Genomic DNA, 23,858 nt, shown 5'->3' with positions numbered 1-23,858 from the left:
AGTAAGGGCAGAACAGATGGGCATTAGGCAAGAGGTAAAAGGGAGCCAGAGGAAGAGAGACTGGGGCGGGTATCCCGAGGAGGCAGAACGTGACAGAATAACATGCGACCAACACAAACTACGATTGGGGCAGGAGAGACAGGACGCCACGGGAAGAGAAAGGGTGGATGGGAGAGACGGAAGTGGGCACATAGACTTATCCCAATCCTTGCAAGAGGTTCTTGAACGCGACCCTTACCTCCCTCCTCCTGGCAGAAGATCTTCCAAAGGCGACGGCCTCTGCTTCGCTCCCGACTGTCACCAACTTCAATGCGCGAAGGCAACAGGACATAATGGGGAGGCTAGTTTCATACTGACAAGTGGAGGGAGTGCTGTCAAAAGTGAAAGCGTTTCACTTGCGAGCAGCGCCAGGAGCGATAATTGCTACCATATGGCGCCGCGCGCTCCCGCAAGTGAATCGCCACACGTGCACGCGTTGCCATTGAAGCCATGCACGTTTTTGGCTGAAAAGCCAAAGCGATTGCTAAAGGTCTTTTTGCCTATGCAGCCCATGCGCTGCATAGGCGAGACCTAAAGAACCGAAAAGAAATGCCCACCATTTATTCCATTCACTCTATTCTTTCTTTCTTTGTCCTCATCACCTTAATTCTGATAGCCACTACGCCCTACCACCAAGCAATGGAAAACGGTTGCTCTCGTGGCTGGGCACTTGGGCCTTCATACTCTGCAAATATTAACCTTCATCAGCAGAGTAAAAGTGTTGTAATCATTGGACCGGGAACTAAACCATTCAATGATTAGAAACCAGTCATTTTCTTTTCTGTTAAGACTGGTATTTCGAGTCGAGGATACAAGTGTTCTTTCCCAATGCTATCCATTTTCTGTGGTCAGGAGACAATGGTTCAACCCATTTTCTACAGCTCATACGTCTGGCTAATAGTATTAGGTAGAACCTAAGCTTCCGTTTATTTCTACTCTCCCTATCTACCAACTCTTCTGATTGTAATCCAAAGAAAATAAGCAGAGGGCATGCTGAAATAACTTTCCTCAAAACTTTGGTAAGAATCACACTAACATTATCCTAAAAAACATTAATCTTGGGCACTCCATTAACATATGAAAATGATATGTCTTTAGAAGCTCACACTTATTACACCTAGATTCTTGCCTCCCTGGAGGCTTACATATTTTATATGGTGTCCAATATACCCTATGTAATGTAAACAGATGATTTCTTTTGAATGCAGCCGGTTTCACAATATCACATACCAAAAGATGCATGCCAGACTTCCTCTATATCTGCATCAGTCAATCTTCCTTCCCAAAAATTGTGAGATGGTGAAGTTTTTTCATCCTCTGCTCGCCACATCAGGTCATACCATTCAGCGATCTATCTGGATGTTTTCAGAGACATCAAAGTAAGCTCAAAGTCCTGAGTCTCTTCAAAGATCTCCCTATGGGTCGATGTCGAGGGAAGTAATTGAACGATACAAAAGGGGATGATGGACGGAGCGTTTGAGCCAATCAAACACTCACCCCCAGTCAACTGATCTGGGTTTAATCCATCACCATTCTTTAGCCCACTCAGCCACCCCATTTCAAACATGGCTATATGCAAATCAGTCTGACCCTGTGCCTCATGGGAACAGTCCAGCCCGAACTGCCAAGCCATGTCTTCCATGGACCGGAAACAAGCATCCTGGGACCGGTTTCGGATTCATAATCCTCATCAGCCAGGCTATCTTGAATCCAGTGGCCAAGTGAGCAAGGGACTCCCGTCTGAGCATACCCTGCCACACTTAGGGCGAACAAAGCTTGCTGATGGATTACACCCAGATCAGTTGACTGGGGGTGAGTGTTTGATTTGCTCAAACGCTCCGTCCATCATCCCCTTTTGTATCGAGGGATATAATTGAAGGCACTTAAATTCAGTTAACTTACCACCTGTAATTCTCCTTAGCTTCTCTCAACGCCCTCACGTAAGTCGCCTCATCTTTCTAACCCTACAACCTCAAGCTGGGGACAAAGTCCATCCTTCAAATAACCCGGAGTACCCGGGGATGTCACATATTGGAGATAGTGTAGAATACTAGGTATAAGTGCTTTGTGTCCACAAACTTGTAGAGGAATCCTTTCTCTACCCCCTGGGTCTCGAAAATAGCCCTAAACATCTGTGCTTATCAGTCTTTTCTCCCTCCTGGAAGTTTAACAAAAACCTCAATGACAAACTGAAATACCATGCAATACAATTGAACATCTGGGAGTTGCAGACCTCCTTTCCTTAGTTTACTTCATAACTTCTTTCCAGGAATCCTGGCCTCTTTGAAAGTCCATATAGAACTGTAAATATCTGTAGGATAGTAGGATCCTTCTGCGTGGTTACCCCCACTTTTTGCCTGGTGCTAAGCTGTTACTGACTAGTCTGACTGGGAATCTGCTAATCAGGACTCCAGTCTATCTGCTTTCTCCCTAACTTGTTATGTTCAGTACTTGGGTACATCCCAGATTGGATGCAAGGTTACCCTTAGAAGTCCCTCGCCTATGGTACTAAGGTACCCAGGGCATAGGTATCCCAGAGGTCCCTCATGGGCTGAAGCATGCATAATGCCACCCATGGGAGACCATTCCAAATGGAACTACATGCCTGCCATTGCAGCCTGTGTAAGCTGGTGCTAGCACCACTTACTGAAGATATAGGTTTCCTATGTCTAGGGTCACTGCACTTAAAACCTATAAATCACCCTTATAGCAGGCCTTTGCAATCCTGAAGGCAGGGTGCTTAGGTCTAAGTGAGAGGGTGCCCCTGCATGAGCAGGACATCCCTACAGCCTACAGAGTCCATTCTCCCGGGTTGTCAGTGAAGCAGCCATATACTATATAGAAGGGCACATCGTAATTATGCAATGACCATCTCAAAACTGGCTGCAACAAATCTTATCATGTTTGGTATCAAACATGTTGGAATCATACCCCCATACCGTAAACAGTGTTGGAGGGTTCTTCCAGTGCTTGGAATCATACCTCCGTTAGGCTCTTCATGCCCCCGGTAGCAGTCTTCCAGACCTAGACAGCACAAAATGGTTGGTGCCGACCAGGGACACGATTCTGCCCTGCTGCTGCTGAGCCAAACTTGAGCAGGGTAAGGCATAACAATAGGTATCCTGTCACAGGGAGGTGTGACCACCTCCCAAATAGGATTTAGTGTATTGGGGCAGGGTGGGTGCTCTTTCCAGAGCCACTCAGTCTGCATGAGGGACACTTTTGGTGTCCCATGCATAGTCCAGTTCAAACCAGTAGCTCCCGCTTTGAAGCGAAACTGGACAAAGGACATGGGAGTAACATCTCCACTGTCCAGACCCTGCCCTGGGAGAGTTCAATGAATCATTCTAACTCTTTTCCTAGGGTACTTAAGGGCTTACCGGTAGGTGGGTCCCTAGATTCGTCGTGGGACAAGATTCAGATCAGACACCACTTCTTCTACCGTCTGGGCTCTCTGGACTTCGTTTGGGCTCAATTTAGTCTCTCTTCCAGTCTACTCCATTGGCTGTGCCTGTGCACCATACAGGAACCTTCCAAGGCCTGTGAGCATCAAAGTCACCTAAAGGAATATCCCTTGAAGTGAAGGAGTCACATCCCTGCATTCGCAGGCACCGCAAATAGGTTGACCGGTCCGCTGATCCTGAACTCCTCTGGACTCCGTAAGGTTCGGCAACACAGGTGGTGGTTTTACACAGCTCCCAAGGCGTGCCCTGCCCTCTCACCAAGTTTGAGGCCAGTATCCCTTGTGGGGGCTGCAATAACTGAACCCCTGTGCACTGCGTCAACTTGAAGTTGCAAAGGCTTGTTTGCTTCCTTCTAAGGACATCTTCAGGCTCCAAGTAGCCCCAACCTCAAGCATCTCCAGTGACCAGAATCTTGGGCCACACCGCATCGTGGCCTGCATCTTCTGGTGAGCTGCTTGAGGTCCTCTTGCAACACCAGTGCCTCCGGCCTGTGGGTCCATTTGAGGGTCATCTTTGCTTCTCTTGGGCTCCCCTGATTGCTCGAGTCCTGCCCTGACTCCCCTGCTTGTGGTGAGTCCCCTGGACCTTGCTGGTCCTGACGTTGCTCCTTTCTCAGCTCCTGCGTTGGTTGCCTTAGCCAAGGTTTGTTGGTGATCCAACTGGACACCGACTCCTCAGCACTCAACATCTTTCGTGGGACAGCTCGTGCATGGATCCTAGTCTCCCTCAGCTCTGCCTGGTCCTCACAGCTGCATAGTCAAGGTCATCGTCAACTTTCCTAAAACACCCGACATCGGAGGGCATTAGTCTTCCAAGTCTCCTGGCCACTACTGAGTGGCATAGACTCTGTCCCCCCTGCTTGCAGGCAGCTCTCAACTTGAATCTACCTTCGGATTCCACCGAACACTTTCTCCTTCTTTAGCAGCGGCACTTTACTGTAGTTCTCCATTGGGTTCGACAGTGGTTTCCGACACCACTTCACACATATGCACCCGGCTTCCCTGGTGTAGGTAACGTTGGTACTAGGGTATCCGCGGGTGAGGTGGCTGTCCAACCTTCTGTCTGCCACAGGGTTTCTTCAGGGTCCACTGGGAAGGGTCCTTAATCTTTAAAAATCCAACAGCGACTTACACATAGACTTATACGGAGCACCCGGTCGTGGTTCCACACTGCACACACTCTCTGGGGGGTTCCTTGTCACTCAGCTTGGGTGGTTCATTTGGTCCCCAGCACTTGTACGTCCTCTCGACATTGTTTTGATCCGAGTTGTAGTTCTCATACCACTTTCCTAGTATATCGTTTGGTCCCCCCGTGGGGTCCACACGATATTCTGTGCTATTTACTGTGTTTCTTTGCAAAGTATTGTGTGCTTTGTGCATATCTCTGGGTAGGAGATATTTGTATGTGTAAGTGAATAATGTATAATAAATACATACATTTATAAATACCTTGTGTGGTTCTTTTTCACTTAATCTATACTATAAGATTGCATTCTGGTAAAACAAGCTGCTTTACACTCCTTGTGGACTAAGCCCGGAGGCTGCTCTCTGCAGCTATCACTTGGAGAGATTTCTAAGGTTGTCTAAGATTTCTTAAATCACCATAAGGGTTGTCTGGACTGGTGCAGGGTGCCTACTTACATAAGTGGACATCATATACCAGGCCAACTTCTCACAATATCCCACTGTATTTTCTGGATAAATTTTTTGTCAAATGAGAGGAATACAGTTGCACAGAAAGGAAACTCTTGGTAAAATATTTATTTGATCGACTCTGCCATAATTAGTCAAGGATATATTTTGCCTCCTATTGAGAGTAGCCTTAATCTTGCTAAACACTTTATAAAAAATCACATCCAAATTTCGGTATACCCTAACTCCCAGATACCTTATTTCTTTTTTCACCAGGTTACTTTGCAGGTCCTGATTCCAGAGCATTAACTCAGTATTGTCCTGATTAATAACATGCCATGAGATGGCCGGTTCTTCTCTTAGCTTGTGCGCAAAAGCCTTAAAAAGAAGAGGGGGACAGCTGGCATTCCTGCTTGCTGCCCCTACTGATCTTAAATATACCTGTTAAAGCCACATTGACAAATACCCTGGCTGAGTTCTTAGCATGGAGGACCTTGATCACTTTAATAAATTCCCTCGGAACTTGAAATTCAATTAAACAAGCCCATAAGTAATGTCACCGCACCTGGCCAAAACCCTTTACTGCGTAAAACATCATTATTGCCAGCGGTGCCTCGTGTACGGTTGCCGATCTATAGAACCTATCAGCAGCTGCACTCACTCTTGCATTGTCCTGCCTTGTAAGAAATTCTGATGGATTGTCTCACACATCACCTTGCTCAACCTTCTTGATAAAATGCTCTAACCTGCATTTAGCAAGGCAATTATGCCATTCACTCTTGCAAGGAGACAGGCTCGAGTACTGCCTTTGTACCAGAAGCAGTTCAAGGGAGAGCATAAAATCGCAAATCCAAAGCATTCGTCCAAAACCACAATGACCTTGGTTTGTTTATATTTTAAGGTGGGTGAGCTGCTGAAAGTTCGAGCCAGGTCCAAGCCAGAAGTCTTGCTCTCGCTCAGCTTGAGGTCCAGTTGAAACCTTGAGCCCATAACGAGCCGAGCTTTCATGTGGGTTTTGCCTGCTATCCTCGGTGTACCCTCATGCACAAGAGTTAAAAACAAAGCCTTAATATTTGAGGTTAGAAAGGATAAACAGATTTCCAGTTAGTGGCAGATTTGTATAAAGCGAAACCAGAAAGCATCTTACCCACTTTACCAAATTGTGTGATCTTAGGCAGATATTCGATTTTACAGATCCTCCTTTTTTAGGTCGAGCTGGTAAACTGCATCCAAAGGATGCAGGTGTCCAGCTGGAGACCTAATGTTGTCTGTCTCGGGGGGAGGAAGGACAAGAGGGTGTTACGAGCTTGAAAGCGGCCGGATTTGGGTACGCGAACGCGCACGTCGCCTCCGTCCACGCATGCGCACACAGCCTGCCACCACACAGACTGAAACACACGCGCGCTGCTTACTTTCACTTTACATCCCCCCACCAGTCATCGGATCTTTTTACACACGCATGCATGCATGCATACATACACACACACAGACACACACGCGCACACACAGGCACACACGCAGACACAGACACAAGCGCGCAGGCAGGCAGGCAGGCACACACACACACACACACACACACACACAGACACAGACACAGACACAGACACAGACACAGACATACAGGCAAACAGGCAAACACCACCCCCCCCCCTTACCAGGCTCGCACCACTGTGGCCAGCGTGTCCAGGTCTTCCAGCCGGCCCGCCGCCGCCGCGCACCACTGATAATAATAATGAACTCCTAAACACCACTGTGAGCCGCGGCAGAAGTTGAAGGCGATAGCCTTGAGGGCAGGAGCTGCGCATTACGTTGTTATGGGATGACAAGGTCGTGAGGATGGCCCTTTTACCCCCCGACCCCCACCCCATCCCGTTAGGTCGCACACTAACGGTCCCTAAGGGGCTCTCCGTGTATTTCCCTTCGGCTCCGGCCACTACATGATAGCCACGCCCGAGACTTCCGGCCCTTTGTCCCTCCTTCCGGACGTGGCTCTGACACACTCTATCCAATCAGCCTGCCCGCGGGGAGCGAGGAAGCCAGCTGAGAAAGCTAAAAATGCGCCGGCGCTGAGGACTGTTGGAGGAAGGCGGAGGGGGAAGATGCAGCATGGCGGGCGGGCTGCAGCAGGGCAGCTCCCGCCACGGCCATGCAGCCACCAACATCCTGCTGTTGGGCGCCCTCAGCTCCTGCACCGACTCCGCCAAACAGGGGCACAGCAGCAAGGTCAGAGCGCAGGGTACGTCCGTGTGCTCGTGTTTTCCAGTCCATTTGCTAATTCAGTCCTCTTACACCTCCTCCTAGTCTGCTTCCCCCTCTCACGTTACACCCCTTCGTGTCCTCCTTTCTCCTCCGTCTCTTCCACCCCTTCCAGCACATTTCCCCTCTCGTCCGTTATCATCTTTATTGGCCTTTTAACCCCCCCTCCGCCTCCTAAGCAATATAAAGGGACTAGCTGTTTTTTTCTAGCATTAACAAAACCAACACATGCACACGCGTCCTCCCCTGCCTCCTCTCCCCACCCATGCACTTGTTTATTTTAATGTTTAAATCCCCCGCTGCCGCCACACACCGCCTGCGCTCCACCTGCCCCACCACTGAACATCAGATTTCAGTGTCTTAAGGTATCTAGTCCCAAAGATGAGGCAGTGCATCAGGTGCGGATGAATGTGACAAATGAACGAGCAAATGCCATGGGGGCATGAGGATCTTGCATGTCCTAGAAAGAACATTTGGACTTGCCCTTCTTACATTACCCAAAAGAGAAGCAGCCCTACCAAGTAAAACACACAGCGTCTCATCTGCACACCCCCTAACCCTCACACCCCCTCACCCTCACACCCCCACACCCTCTGTGCAACCATTCAACAACTGGTTCAAATATGTTCTGTCAATGTTTCAAGCTTTATTACAAATGTAACAAAAAGATGTTAAATTTTCACTTCTGTTCTTGGATTTTCGTCACAATAAAATACTCTGAACATAATCTTCACAAAAGTTATTTACAAAAGTTTAAGCTATTGCCATTATAAATTACAATAACTTATTTAAGTATTAATTATTTGTAAAAATTAACAGCCATTGTTATTTGTAATATCAATACATCTAAGTCGCGTAAATACAACACATATTGCATTAGAAATGCTATAGGTGTCGCATTTGCGAAAGTTATAACTATTAGCATTGTAAATGACATAGCTATTAATTTAGCTATTTTCAAAAACAAAACATAAATAAAAAATTTGTCATTTACAATACCAATAGCTCAAACTTTCCTAATGCGAGACCTATTGCATTGTAAATGCTTGTCTTCATTATCCCATTTGAAAGCATCTTCAAATTTGTGTTTTTTTTATACGGGCTGTACAAAACCTATTGTTTGATTTAATAGACCATTATGTTGCTCTGCCTATAAGAATTTGAACCACAAACATACAGGGCTCACATGAAAACGGTATTGCTTCTTAGTTCACTGATGGTACTATTGCCCTGGAGGGAGCTGGGGCAGGAATGGTTAGTTCTAAGTCCATGTTTAAAATCTGTCAATTTTAATAAGTTCTTCTCAGTGCAGTGTTATAATGTGATATATTAACCTTAGAGCTTCCACATAAAAGTTTTTGAATTTTGAAGTGAGTATGTCCCATTTTACATGATGTTGTTGTATGATTTATATGGCAAACATTTCCAGGGTTCGTCTCATGCACAGTCTCCAAGAGCCAAGCCTAGGCTCGGCTCACCTTGTTAATTCTTGGCTCACCCACTTCTATTTATATTGCACAGACCCTGGACAGGGAGGATCTTGGGGCCTTATGTAGACATTGGCAGACATGATAACCTGTTAAAACGTGACAGAAATCTCTTCCATCCTATTAAAAGTTAGTTCTATCCTATGGCAGTTGTAAAACAGCTGACAGGACACCCACGTTTGTTAACGAGTAACGCTCTGCAAACCTCTGAAGGCTCTCAGTGCCTCTGAGGAGTGACAATTTGTTAGCAGGCCTCTTTAGTGAGGTTCCCTTCCTGAGTTGTATACCAGTTACACCCACAGGTCTTTTTATGAATTATTTTTATGCTTTTAAGAATCATTTACGGGATTGGCACATGCCTAAGGAGGATATTCTGCTTCTGCGATTCTGAAACCATGTTCAGGTGGGTTGGGGATGTGGATACAATGCGATTTTATTTGCTGGACCAGATTCCATACACATTCCTCTCCCTTCCCATCGCACTCAAGCTCAGGGTGCTGTTGAAGAATCAGAAGGAGGTATTGGCAATGATAGTAGTAGCTCCTCATGTGTCCCATCCTCTACCTTACTCCTCCTCTGTCAGCCCTCTCGTGTCATCGCCTATTAGCATGAAGTTGAAAGGTATTCTCTTCTGAGCAAGGATGCTCTGGAAGGTGAATGTATTTGCACAAGTCCAGGTAGTCATATAGAGTTACTAGTAGTGCATAGCATTGGGCCAATGTCGAGAAAATAGAAAAGAGAATCTGGTTTATGCACACCGTCCTGTGATACTTACGGGGATGTGGAATTTCTATATCCCGACGCCCGGGACATATTATTTGGGGTCAAGGGCAACAAGTTTTCATGCGTATTTTGTCCATGAGACAAGTAGGCCCAATCCCCTACAGCGCAATCCCTTTTGCCGCCAGTTTTCAGTACCACGTTATGGATCCGGAAAAGGCATTGCCTGCAGTTAAGGTAATACTTGTGCCCATGTATTAATCCTGTTCAAACCTGTATTTATGGTTCATAAATGCAAAGCCTTTATTATTAGGGTGAGCTCTCTAAGTAAATGTTGTAAGCTCAGACAGCACTACTGACAGTGGGTAGAGTATAAAAATGTGCACACACGTTTGCAAAGTTTAACAATATGAGGCTATGTTTGGGGTCAAGGGCAAGACGTTTTCATGCGTATTTTCTCCTTGGGACAAGTAGGCCCAAACCCCTACAGCGCAAACCCTTTGGCCGCCAGTTTTCAGTAACACGTTATGGATCCGGAAAAGGCAATGCCTGCAGTTAAGGTATTATTTGTGTCCATGTATTAATGCTGTTTAAACCTATATTTATGGTTCATTAATGCAAAGCCTTTATTATTAGGGCGAGCTCTCTAAGTAAATGTTGTAAGCTCAGACTGCACTACTGACAGTGGGTTAAGTATAAACATGTGCACACACGTTTGCAAAGTTTAACAATATGAATCTATGTATACTGCTCCCAGAATGCTCTCTGATTAGATGCAAATATCTGCAGAAGCCTGAAAGCAAAATTGGTCATTCTTTGCTTTCAAAATAAAATATTCACAAAAACAATGCAAAAAACATTTTGCTAAACTAATGAAAAAATGGAGGTACCATTTCTTTGCAGCATCATTTAGTAAAATGTGTTGATACCTGCTAGCATTTCCCAAAAATATTCATAATGGAAAATGAGTGTTACAAGTTTTAATAAGATTATGGGAAACTTAAAAACAAACGAGCATTGGTAAAGGCAGGAGGTCTGAAATTGTTGGTCAGACTTTTGGTTTTGTCAATGCGTGACTTGTTTAAGCATGGTTTTTGTAAAACATTATTAGTGTGGGAGCTGTCAGGCCCTTGCAATTATAACAAACATTGGCAAAAGCAACCATCGTTTTGGTCTCAAAAAGCAAACTTTGCACAGTAGTTCCTGCCACTGAACAAAACAACTGTGTCGAAATGCTCCTTGTGAAAGAACAGAATGCTGTCACTCCCAGTGAAGCTAGTCGATAGACAGAAATATAGAGACAAAATGTTAATAAACATAAAAGGTGATGGTTAACGCCAGACCTAATTAGGGGCCCAATTATTAAATAAAGTGCACCCATGTCCTTGGATTAAGTGCAGATATAAGTCTTTTGTGAATCCACAAGATTTACAGACAGGCCAAGAAATAGTACTCCTAGCAAATATTTGTGAACTGCATTTTAGCATGAGAAAATATGCAGGTGTAGATTTGCTCATGCGAAAATCTGAGTATTTGCAAGTTCACTTCCCCTCCAACCACTTTTTTCTCAACCCATGAAGACGTTTTAGGTTTGCCATTGTCAGGAGTAAATATCCAACTTTTCTCAGTATGGGAAAAGATTAGATTAGAGTTGGTGAAAACCCTTAAAACATGCAAGTTAGTAGGTTTGCACAGACTCAAAAGGGCATTTATTTTTATTTATTTATAAAGTTTTATATAACGCGAACTTGATCCCGAAGGATATCGGAGCGCTTTACAATTTGAGGGAAAGGAAGGTAACAAATCAAAACATGAGTCTAACATGGGGAATCTAATAGGCATTGAGTCAAATAGTGCACACATAACAGATCATTTTTAGACCTGGGTGAACGAGGAATGGGCTAGACGATGGAGCATAATGACATAAGGGGAGTAAATACATTTAAACCCTGGAACTGCTGCTTCCCTGTCCTTCTGCCCCAGTATGTAGATCGGCGGAAACGCGGCAACATAAGGAAATTTCTAGTGTTCAAACCCTGCTATGGAATGAGCCTTGGCATAAACAGAGAGTCTATTTCAGAGCTCTTAGTGAAAGAAATTGCCACATGGAAAAGTAGATATTTTATTAAATTCAACACCCCTGTTCTTTAAAGATCTTTGACTACTTGGTAATGGGGTTTTTGAAGTGATTGGCTTAAATCTTTCTTACAGTGTGAATGAACACCCACTTAGTGCATTTAAAAATCGATGGCAGTTAATGTCAGTGTGGGTTGCCTTTTGCAAAGCTTCCAGAATCACAGATAAGCTGTTAATGCACTGTTGCCTTCAATAGGCGTCCTTGATTCAGTAAAGTCTGTAAAAATAACCACTTATGCCTATGAAATATGTTTTATTGACCTCTTTTAGGGCAATACCTTAGTGATTACCTCTGCAAGAAAGTTCCAAAGCTAGGAGCTGTAATTAATCCTGACCCTTATCTGAAGTCCTGTCAGATAAAGTCAACTGAAGGCTTGATCCAGTTTGTCGACTCGCAGTGACCTCTCATATTTCCATGTAGATTAGGACCCTATTTTGTCAGTGTTGTGCTCTGATCCAATTCCTAGGGTACAGAAAGGACTACACCTCTTTGAAGTGCATAAAGGACTGACCACCCCACTGGAATATAAAATCCTTTTTCTCCAGTCAAAGATGAGCCATGCTGCCCTGAGTACTATGAGCCATGAGGTTCAAGGTATGATTACCCACCATGCATATGTGTCGGCGTTTGTGGATCTTCCTCCAGGTTTGGGTGTTACAAGAGCCAGTGTGTCTTTAACACAATGGCATAGAAAGGGTACCATGGTCCTTAATACAAGCAACGTTTAATGGGATCCTCCTGCCCATCTGTTGTGTGAACCAGTGCTTAATTTGTAAAATATGAAGTGCAGGTGCTCAAATGTTTGTCGGAGGCCACACCTACCTTTCTCCGCCTCCACCCACTTTCTCCACTGGCTTTAACCTTTTTTCTTAATTCAAGTTTTCCAGTCAGTTAAAAACTAGTGTCAAATCCATAAGACATTATTTAATGTTCTGCTCCTTCTCGTACCTGGCTCCTAAAGCCTGGAACATACTGACCCTTCACATTAGGGCTGCCAGCTCAGACCTAGAATTCCGAAAGAAACTGAAAACTTGGCTCTTCACATAAGACCCAGACAGGCAGCATGCAACCCCTCTTTCTCATTAGCACAAGGATACACTTCCGGGTGAGATGCACACTTAACATGTCATAATTAAAAAGGCAAACTTGTGCTTCGCTGCTCCTTGTTTAGAGTCATGGGAAGCGCTGAGTTTCTGATGGGGATGCATATGCCCTCCATGCGGTGATGGGACCACTTCTACATTTCACTGCCTGGGTACAAGGAGAAAACCCCCTGAATGTTGTGGCCATTGTGTTCTGTTATTCAAGAATAAACTCTTTGGGAATTTAGTCTTGAAATACCAAAAACTTTGATGAGCCCATGCATCAAACATGGCGCCCATGCATCAAAAACGTTACTGCCCTCTGCGGGAATGATGACCTGCCCTTCACCAAACTAGTGCCCTGGCAGACCGACTCCCATGCTATAAATGACCACCGAAATAATCATCTTATCCCCTACCTAATAACATACTCTCCGGACACCCCACGCCACCCTCTTGGAAGTAAAGACTAATTATGAAAAAAATAAGCAGAGAGCAACAGGCGCCCTATCAATGCAGTGGCACGTGGGATATCATCAGTTAAGTAAATACATTGAACATGACCCCCGTTTCTTGTTTCCATAATCTAAGCAAGCAAGGACTGCCATATCTCACCAACCTGCTCACTGGGGTCATATAAACTGTCAGCCACATCTTAAAGCTTTATGAAGCTACAGGCCTAGACATGTGAAATTATGAAGACATGAAACACAGACTGAAATATCACATATCACATATTTTACAGCCTCCTTCAGCAAATCCATCTCTCCTGCTACCCCTGGGAATGCAGAGAACATGTATTAAACCTATCACAGCTCTTCCAGGCTAGGTCTAAGAGAAGGACAATCCATGATGTTAAACACATCTCATAGTGCAGCTCCTTGCTGTTGCCTCACAAGTGCGGGGCTGGGGGCAGGTCGCAGATGGCAGAAATGTGACTGCACAAGCTGCCTGCGTGAGACTCCCAGTTGCAATGTAAATGGGCTATTTATGCCCTCATCGGATTGGCTTTTCAGTCTAGGCCATCGCAGCACCAAAACTGGAACTGCCGTTTTGACCACAAGAATTGCTTCAATCATTTGGGTCTGTTTTGTGCGCTAGCTAGGACGATTGATAATAACACATTCTCGGTGGGGTGGACAGTGGACTCCATTTGTCTGTTTTTTATTTTGGAGCAGCACTGAGGAAGATTGTTCTTTCTTCGCTAAGATTCACTGATGATCATCCATTCCGATTGCAGTACAAGTTAGCGCCAGCAAATAATGTTTGACTTTGTGGTGTGTGCACCGGCTCGAGAAAATCGTTATTTAAGTATCACGAACCTCAACAGTCCCCGAGCCCTGTACACGTGCAGACAGTGCCACAACAAGAGGCTCATTTGGCAGCCCAACCTACGCCACAGGTTGGGGCGGACAGTAAAGACGATGCGTGTGGCTCCTATTGTTGTTATTTAATTTAATTTACTGTAATACTGCTACATTTAGTAGTACTTTTTACTACTAACGGTTACGTGGTGGGCTGGGCCGGGGCACACTGTCATGGAGCCTTTATTAACTGATTGAAGTTGGCCTGGTGCTTCCCTGGCTGTCTGAATGCCCTCAACGTCGTCGTGCTGCGGCCACTGCCTTCAATGATGATGACTTGGTGGGGGTGTGCTGGGGCGTGGCAATCTGAATAAAATCTGCGCACGCTGCCGCACAGCCCTTACCCCGAACAACCAAATCCAGTCCAGTGCCAATGTCCCGCCCACCAGCACAACAGTAACTGAACTAAGGGCCACAGCACGGTGGCGGGCATCAAAGCCATCAGATTTGATTTTTGAATCTTCTGTTTTGACTGTCACTTAGCCGAATCAATGGCTCAGGTCTCTAGCTCTCAGAGCCGCTGCAACACTCTTCTTCACCGGGACTCGGGAGCTCCCGGAGCAGAGTCGGGGCTCGGGAGCAATGAAAAACAACACTCTGCGCCAAGTCAGTACTGGAGTGAGTTTAAAGTTATAATATATGTGAGTTATATTATTATATATCATACATATGTGACTAATACATACTGCGTGCAGCACACACATAGACCCGGCCCTGATAATTAAGTGCCGGTGCTAAGCACCGGAAAGCACCGGCACAAAATAAGCACTGGTGTGAACAGTTAAAGACAGCCATAATAGCAGAGCAATGGGCACCTCAAATCCCTGGGCCCAGGTTGCGCTGCAATTGCTGCACGATTGATAACCACAGTTTTACTCTCCCAGAGACCTAAAGACTACATAGGTTTCTCTACATAACCTTTTACCGGCACTAGCAACAGAAACATTTACAAGCTATGTTTAGAAAGGTAAGCTGCTTGGTTACCCTCAGTGCAGAACCCCGTACGCAGGAAACTACATGGAGGTCATTTATTAGATTTACTGTTACAGTGATGCTTTTTGTCTTAAAAGTACACATTGGTTGTTGAAACATTGTTAATTTTGTTCAAATGTATGGCTCATGCACTGTATCATTTTCATGAGAACCATGTTTTGATTTCCTTCTGTCTAGCTCTTGTTGCCTTATCCTTCAGTGGAGCCATAGGTCTAACGTTCCTGATGCTCGGCTGTGTTTTGCAGAATTATGGGTAAGATTTTTTGTGGTTTGGATCACATAATCAAAGACGTTATCGAATACTTGTGTTTAACAAATAAACATTTGTAAAGCTCTGTTCTAGGCACTTTTTTATAAATGTGTTTTTGTGTTACAAAATGCTTGTTCATCATGTCTTAGCTTTATTATGTTTTTTGTGTATCTGAAATGTGTTATTTTTGTTAGTGTATATTTTAAAATAACTGCTAAGTGGGCCTTGACTCCGCCCAGAGGAGTATTCCTCTCACCTCAATCTATTGGCTGGTTGGTGTTTCATTCTGCCTTTTCTGGATTGCTTACTTTGCAACGCTTGGGATTATTTTATATCCCAAATCTCCTGCATCACACATAAAAACATGTTATGCCGTAGATTCAGTGTATTCAGAAAGCAGTTTTTAGGTCTCGACTAGTGTGCTATTCGCTCTGCGAGAGATATTGTGAGAGAGGAGATTTCAGAAGGGGACTTGAAGCCCTGCCCCTCATTTTCATTGGATGGCGTCATTGTTAACAGTAAACAGTGGCCTCCAATTGAAAATGAGGCTTCTTTGTTACTGCCCTTTCTCCTTTTAAGACGGCCCATCCGGACTGGATCCCTTGCTTCACGGTTGTCGTAAAGCAATTTCTTATCTAAAGGAGGCGTGTTATATAAACAAGCGTGAAGCAAAGGATCCAGTCCAGGTGGGCAGTCCCAAAAGGAGAAAGGGCGGTAACAAAGAAGCACTGTTTGGAGAGCTTTTTTATTTTTTTTATAAAGGTTTAGCCACCCAAGTTGCTGGAAAATCAAAAGGTAGGAATGCTGGGTGTAGGTGGTCTGATAGCCCTCGAAGGCCCTCAGGGCGCTGTCGGTTAGTTTAACGTGGAAGACACACCTTACTGCTGCCTCTCCCTCTCCCGCAGGACAGTACATAGCTCTGCTCTTCTTTCAACGTCGCCATCTTGCAACCATTTCCTTCACCTCCGCCGCCGCGGCACTACCACCCGCTCCCCGTTTGTTTAACTATTCATGAGGCGCGGTGACGCAGACGGAGCGAGCGGTCAGGTACTGTGGTGGGAAGCTAGCGGGAAATGCATTGGTGGCAAAGTCCCTCTTCGGATGAGAATAGTCTGGGCTGCCTGATTGGTGCATGAGGAGGTGGTTCGTTTGTATGGCCGGGCCCCCTTCTGGCCAATAGGGGCATCAGTAAACGAGCCTGGTGTGTGATGGCACAGTGACAGTAAACGGTCAGTCAACTGTGAGATGAAGTTCCAGCACTGCTGACAGACCATGCTCATCCCCTTCGAACCTACCTGCTTCAGGGGTTCCCAGACAGCTATTAACGTTACAATAATCTGCAAAAGACCAACGTGATGAACGCTCGCACTAGCTATCTGCAATAGTTGTTTTTTTTTTAATGCATTTCTTTAACTGTGCAATTCAGAACATGCTAAGTCGTTTAGCTACAAACTCACTAGCAAAATAATCAATTCACTGCTGTGACACTCCAAAAATATGTTTTAAACAAAACTTCAAGACAGACCAGTATCTGTTTGTCAGAGAACTCACTTTTACAATTTAAGAGTGTGGATTTTAATCGAAGAGGACTTTTTTTAATAACATGTAAAGTGAATGCTTAAATCCAGGCCATCACTCAGACCTCTGGATCAAGTGACCTCCCCGTGCTAGCCACGGAGCACCCTGCTGTGCACGTCCCGTGGCGTGTGTTTATTTAGGAAGGGGAGGGGGGCTTGTGTAGGGCCGAGACATGTCACTTCAGGGCCACATGAGAGCAGTCAGCGGTGGTTTGTGCTTGGAAGCGCACAGGTGTTCCCCCTAGCCCATGCACACACCGGGCAAGCACAGCACAGCCCCTGCCTGGGAATGGGACACTGCAGTGGATGAATGCCCTTGAAAGGGGGTCTATAGGTCAGGGTTGTCGCTTCTCTTCTCCCCTCATGCACACTCTTCGTCGAATGTGACGCTCTGCACTCTGCCTTACCGTCTTCACGGACACCGCGCTATGCAATGCAATAGGTGTTGCTTTTGGTATTGTAAAAACAATGGCTTTTATTTTTTTTAAAGGCATTGCCATTTACAATGCAAATAGCTCCAAAATTCGCAGTTGCAAGACCTATTGCATTGTAAATGCTTGTTTAGTTTGTTTTTACCTAGCAGCAGCCTTTTGTTTTTGGGAAGTTTTACTCAAGCCTCGACATATAAGGTGGACCTGTTGGCTTTTCGTAGTTTGTTTTAATATAGAAAGTTGCCAACACATACAGGCAGCTTTTTTTCCTTACTGGTTACACTGTAGATAAATTGTCTGCTGTAATACTTAGGACAGATTTTATAAATTAAGTGTTTATCCAGGAAGCTTGTGGTACAGTTGAAACACTTTTTAGCTTTGTTGGCAGAATCTATCCAACTGAAATGTATTTACTTTGAGAATGCTTGGCGTGCTTTCATAGCAAAAAGGGCAGTATACCTATCACAATACCGCATTGCATTAACTTCAGCAGTCTGCTCTACAGCATGTATATTTAGAATTTAAAAAAATGTCCATAACCCAATATTCATAATGTACTGCACTTGTAGTTGTTTTGTTCCTTTGCGCTCTCTCATCTAGTACTTTATAATGAGCACCAATGCAGGTTGGAGAGTATGGCAGTAAGTTCCTATAGAACATTTGGTGCTGCAGACTGCCCATGCAGCACTTTGCTGCTGTCCTAGATCATGTGCGTTTTAGGTACTCGTTTTAGCATAATACATTTGTAGTGACAGCAACATCGAGTGATAGTTTACCACTATGGACAGTAACTTCACCTTCTCTTACTGCCACAATGGTTCATTAGTAATGTTCTGCTAGAGGGCATGATTTCCTCCCTGCTAACAGCAAAACTTAGTCATACTAGTGCTCCTCGTGTCTAATGTGGTCTCACTATTACTATATTTATATAATCTCCAGCATCAATCCATCAGTATCCCAAAGTGACCATTGTGGTTTGCCAGGGCTATTTGCAGCAATTGCAGGAGCTTATTTCTAAACAGCTGCAGTCTGCAAGATAAAATTAAAGGCATAATGCATATTACTGCAGACCACCAGCTCCCATTTATGTTTGGAGTTTGAAATCTACTAATAATATTCAGATTCTAGTGTCCCATAAAAATAGCTTTTTTTGTTCTGATCATGTTTTATTGACAGTGAAGCTGGCAGTACTTATGATGTAGTAGGTTCCTCCTGTCTTCCACCTCGCCACTTCAAAGACGTCTCCCCACTGCGCTCGTTCTAATTGCTTTACCCTTGGTCGATTTAAAATGAGGGGAGCCCCCTGAATTTGACGTAGAAGAAACCTTTAATTTACAAGTATCAAGGGAACGTTTATATTGTTTGATAGGTTGGGAAGGCTTGGGACCTGAAATCAATCTTAGGAACTTTGAAAACAATCTGAAGGGGGCAAAGGACGGGAAGGGTGGGCACGTGCTAATTGCTTGAGTAAACCATTTAATTCTTATGTCAATTACATCTAGAAACATTCTTATCTGGTGAGAGAAGCATTTTCAAGTTGGGGGGGGAATGCTGCAACATGTTACAAAGCTTCTGAGGGTTAATAGATTGTCATTGAAACCGAAAGTTAACAGTGAAATGTTTACAAATGTCTCAGCCACTGGAATGAATTGCCCGAGCATCATTTCAGTCCATAGTTTATTTTTAGGCCAAGCCGTGAGCCAGCTCGCAAGCGCTGCTCTTGGGTTGATCTGGGGTAGATCAGTACGGGAGAGAAGCCCCGCCCATAGTTTTCATTTGTTTGTGTGTTTGTCTTTCTAAATGCTGTCTACTGATTGATTATGAAATTTGTTAGTCCCTCCTGTTTATGGTCATGTCGTCATCTGTACACTCCCATGGCTACTGGCCTCTTTACTTCGAGTGTTACACCATACCGTACGTGTTATTCAGACTGTGCAAACTACTTTGTCCCCCCACTCCCGTTTGCTCGTGCCTTCTCCGCCCTCCCCCCTCCCGTTGCTCGTGCCTTCTCCGCCCTCCCCCCTCCCGTTGCTCGTGCCTTCTCCGCCCTCCCCCCTCCCGTTGTCTGTGATGCAATTCAATAGGTCTAGTGTAAATGCGAGTCCTATTGCATTGCAAATGCTATTTTAAAAATAGGGTTGTGATTCTAAATGGTTTGGGCACTAGTTTAGATTAAAGCTTCAGCACAATGTAAAACATTTAACACAATTTGCATATTTGCCACATGACTTAAGACTGGCGTCTTAAATGGTTTGTCAGTGTGCTTGCCAGCTAATGGTAAAATGTAAAAAGGAAGCTCATTTGAAACACGATTTTCAACCAACAGAAAACTAGAAAATAACAAAAAGTTAACTCTCATTATAGCGTATTGGGATTCTCTGAGTTAGCAGCCGCATTTAGGAATTAATGAAAACATTGATGTTCCAAGATGGCCGCCTCTTTCTCGGCTTTCAAAGGGCTTTACCGTTGCTGCCTGCACAGCGGAAGTTGCGTTGCCGAACAACTTTGGGTGCAGCACACGCAGTCCGTCGTCTTTGCACCTCCCCATTGTTGTCCTATATCTGAGGCTGTATGACCGCTACAGTGGGGATGGTAACGGACGAGGTGAAGCGGTTGCCCCGCCGGGCATAGTGAATAGGAATTTGGTGTGGTGCGGCTTCATGGGCTGTGTTTCTCGGAGTCCATGTTCTACTTGCATTTCATTGTTTCGTACAAAGCCTTTCAGGATTCCCGTATTTAAAAAATTCAGAGGAGGGGAGCAATATTTTAGTTTAAACCCCCTAGTCTTATGTGCTAAATAGGTGTCAAGTTTAATGTTATTTAGGGGGAAATGGGGCTCCGACGTACTTTGGCACACATTTTGGTCTAAGCAGAGGCGCAGCGAGTCCCATCACTCAAAGTGCCTGCATGCTATAATTGTTTTGTATGATATTTTAAGAAGAGGGCTCAAATGCCACATTTAAAAACATTCCTAAAATTTGAGCCAAAATGCTCTTGGTCTTAAATACGGTAGGTCACCTTCACCAAGGCAACAGGGATATCTTCCGTACCCAATCATTTAAAGTATCAAACATGTGTCTTGTCATCTGTTATTTGGTGTCATATTCATTTGTATTTCATGGTATGTCTTATTTAGTCTGTTAGCACATGAGTTGCTCCTACTACGGACACGTCATGCTTTCCTGCAGCGTTCAGCGCGCCATGCGTGCTTTCACTTTACAAGCAGTCCGGGAAAATGGTGGCCGCTTCTTTGAAGTGAAATAGGTTTCGCATTTGCAGGAGTTTGAGCTATTGGCATTGTAAATTACAATTTCTTTTATTTGTGTGTTAACTATCAAAACAGATAAATAAATAAAAGGCATTGTCATTTACAATGCTAATAGCTTAAACTCTCACAACTGCAAGACCTGTTGCATTGCAAATGCTTGTTTTGCATACTGTGCGACTCATGTCCGGAACTAGCCACCAGCACATCAAATTTAGTCCAGCTTGTATTCTCATTTAGAGAGGATCTGGCCTGGTGGTTCGGGCTGGACTATTCCTGTTCTGATTGGAGTCGAACCACGCCCCTTTATTATAGGGCTGGTCAATTGATGGATATTTTTCTTCTGAAATCGATGTAATGCATTTCGGGGCTTCATTACTTAAAATCATCAGAACTTCATATTTTCACAGTGTCCAGTGCATTGTAAAGAATTTGCTTGTGGTTCCATACATAGTGTAAACAGCAGCGTGGGACACTAGACATTCTTGCCTGATTCCCATTGTATAATCAGTGTCTCTTCAATCTTGATTCAGTCATTAACTGATTGTTTGATATAGTCAATAGATACATTTCTCAAAATGTCCCATCGAATTTCTCCCAGAGAACGCCCAGCTAATACTTTTCATGTCGATTTCCACAGCTAACCTTGTGTATTTGAAGTTTGGGACATTTATTTTCATCTGCTCACCAGAAAATCGTGTTGGCCGGTGTGTGCTAAGCAATCAGTTTCTAGCATTATTGAAAATAGTCTGTGATTGGAGTTGAGTAAAGCCAATGGGTGTTAACATAAATCTAAAGTGATAGTATTATGGAAGGTTCTGGTCTTGAGACTCAAGTTGTCGAATAACTTGCCAATTCATGCCGAATAGGAGCAATCTCTCTCAGGTCTGTGTGCGCACTGTTTCATTAAATATGGTCACCAAATACTCCTAAATGCAGATCTGTACGATGTGACTGCATTTGCATTAATTCAGGCAAAACACTACACGTACAACACCTCACCCCAGAATATACCACTTAATCTCTATATGTATATGCTGAAAGAAAGAATGCTCAGTGCAGCCTTAAAGAAGTAGAAAATACAGCATGGTCACTTCTCTTATCTGATCAGGTCTGACATTGGGCGAGCCACTGCTCAAAGACAGTGGGATCTGGGGGGCAAAATGGCTGAATTAAGGGTGTTGGTTGTCTGTCAAATTTAAGTTTCCGGTAGTGCTGAAAGTAATGTGGCTTAACGAGATGCATATGAGGGGAAGAGAAGGCAGAGGAGCTGATGGGAAGATCTGATTTCTAAGCAGCGTTTCTCTTGCAATTTCTTTTCACCATAGGGTAATTTTGAGGGTTCTGTGGTTGGTTAGATAATGTTCCTTTTTTTCAAAACAAATACATATTGCTCAGAGGGCAGAGGGTTGTCTAATGTAATATGTAAGGTCTAATGAAATTTCTCATGTATCAGGGGTGTTGAATTTAATAAAATATCTACTTGTCCATGTGGCAGGTTGCTTCATAAATCTACTTGTCCTGTAACAAAATCCAGTTGTCCCTTTTGTGCAATGTATTGAAGCAACAAATTATGACTGCAATCTTTTTCTAGAAGAGCTCTGAAATAGACTCTCTTATGGCAGTTCTCATTCCATAGCAGGGTTTGAATACTAGAAATTTCCATATGTTGCCGCGTTTCCGCCGATCTACATACTGGGACTGAAGGAAAGGGAAGCAGCAGTTCCAGGGTTGAAATGCCCTTTTGAGTCTGTGCAAACCTACTAACTTGCATGTTTTAAGGGTTTTCACCAACTCTAATCTAATCTTTTCCCATACTGAGAAAAGTTAGATATTTACTCCTGACAATGGCAAACCTAAAATGTCTTCATGGGTTGAGAAAAAAGTGGTTGGAGGGAAAGTGAACTTGCAAATACTCAGATTTTCGCATGAGCAAATCTACACCTGCATATTTGCTCATGCTAAAATGCAGTTCACAAATATTTGCTAGGAGTACTATTTCTTGGCCTGTCTGTAAATCTTGTGGATTCACAAAAGACTTGTATCTGCACTTTATCCAAGGACATGGGTGCACTTTATTTAATAATCGGGCCCCTAATTAGGTCTGGCGTTAAGCATGACCTTTTATGTTTAATAAAACATTTTCTGTCTATCGACTAGCTTCACTGGGAGTGACAGCATTCTGTTCTTTCAAAAGGAGCATATCGCCACAGTTGTTTTGTTCAGTGCCAGGAACTACTGTGCAATGTTTGCTTTTTTTAGACCAAAACAATGGTTGCTTTTGCCAATGTTTGTTATAATTGCTAGGGCCTGGCAGCTCCCACACTAATAATGTTTTACAAAACCATGCTTAAACAAGTCACGCATTGACAAAACCAAAAGTCTGACCAACAATTTCAGACCTCCTGTCTTTACCAATGCTTGTTTGTTTTTAAGTTTCCCATAATCTTATTAAAACTTGTTACACTCATTTTCCATTATGAATATTTTTGGGAAATGCTAGCAGGTATCAACACATTTTACTAAATGATGCTGCAAAGAAATGGTACCTACATTTTTTTCATGAGTTTAGCAAAATGTTTTTGCATTTTTTTTGCAATATTTGCATCTAATCAGAGAGCATTCTGGGAGCAGTATACATATCTTCATATTGTTAAACTTTGCAAACGTGTGTGCACATTTTTATACTTTACACACTGTCAGTAGTGAAGTCTGAGCTTACAACATTTACTTAGAGAGCTCGCCCTAATAATCTTTACATTAATGAACCATAAATATAGGTTTGAACAGCATTAATACACGGACACAAATAATACCTTAACTGCAGACAATGCCTTTTCCGGATCCATAACGTGGTACTGAAAACTGACGGCCAAAGAGTTTGTGCTGTAGGGGGTTGGGCCTACTTGTCCCAAGGACAAAATACGCATGAAAACTTCTTGCCCTTGACCCCAAACATAGCCTCATATTGCTAAACTTTGCAAATGTGTGTGCATATTTTTATATTCTAACCACTGTCAGTAGTGCTGTCTGAGCTTACAACATTTACTTAGAGAGCTCACCCTAATAATAAAGGCTTTGCATTTATGAACCATAAATACAGGTTTGAACAGCATTAATACATGGATGCAAATATTACCTTAACTGCAGGCAATGCCTTTT

At 44.0% G+C, this 23,858-nt stretch overlaps 1 protein-coding gene across 1 annotated transcript in view; it reads left to right on the top strand.

The window, feature by feature from the left end:
* Window positions 1-23,858, top strand: part of LEPROT (leptin receptor overlapping transcript) — a 48,048-nt gene that overhangs the window by 10,081 nt on the left and 14,109 nt on the right. Inside the window, exon 2 of the mRNA XM_078668987.1 lies at window positions 15,351-15,426. Coding sequence (XP_078525113.1) covers window positions 15,351-15,426 — 76 coding nt within the window. The remainder of the gene's footprint in view (window positions 1-15,350; window positions 15,427-23,858) is intronic.

The sequence above is a fragment of the Lissotriton helveticus genome, chromosome 1_2 (assembly GCF_964261635.1).
Source record: "Lissotriton helveticus chromosome 1_2, aLisHel1.1, whole genome shotgun sequence".
In the NCBI taxonomy this organism is placed as follows: domain Eukaryota; kingdom Metazoa; phylum Chordata; class Amphibia; order Caudata; family Salamandridae; genus Lissotriton; species Lissotriton helveticus.
Note: the sequence above shows the minus strand (reverse complement) of the source record. Positions and strands in the feature narration are given on the sequence as shown.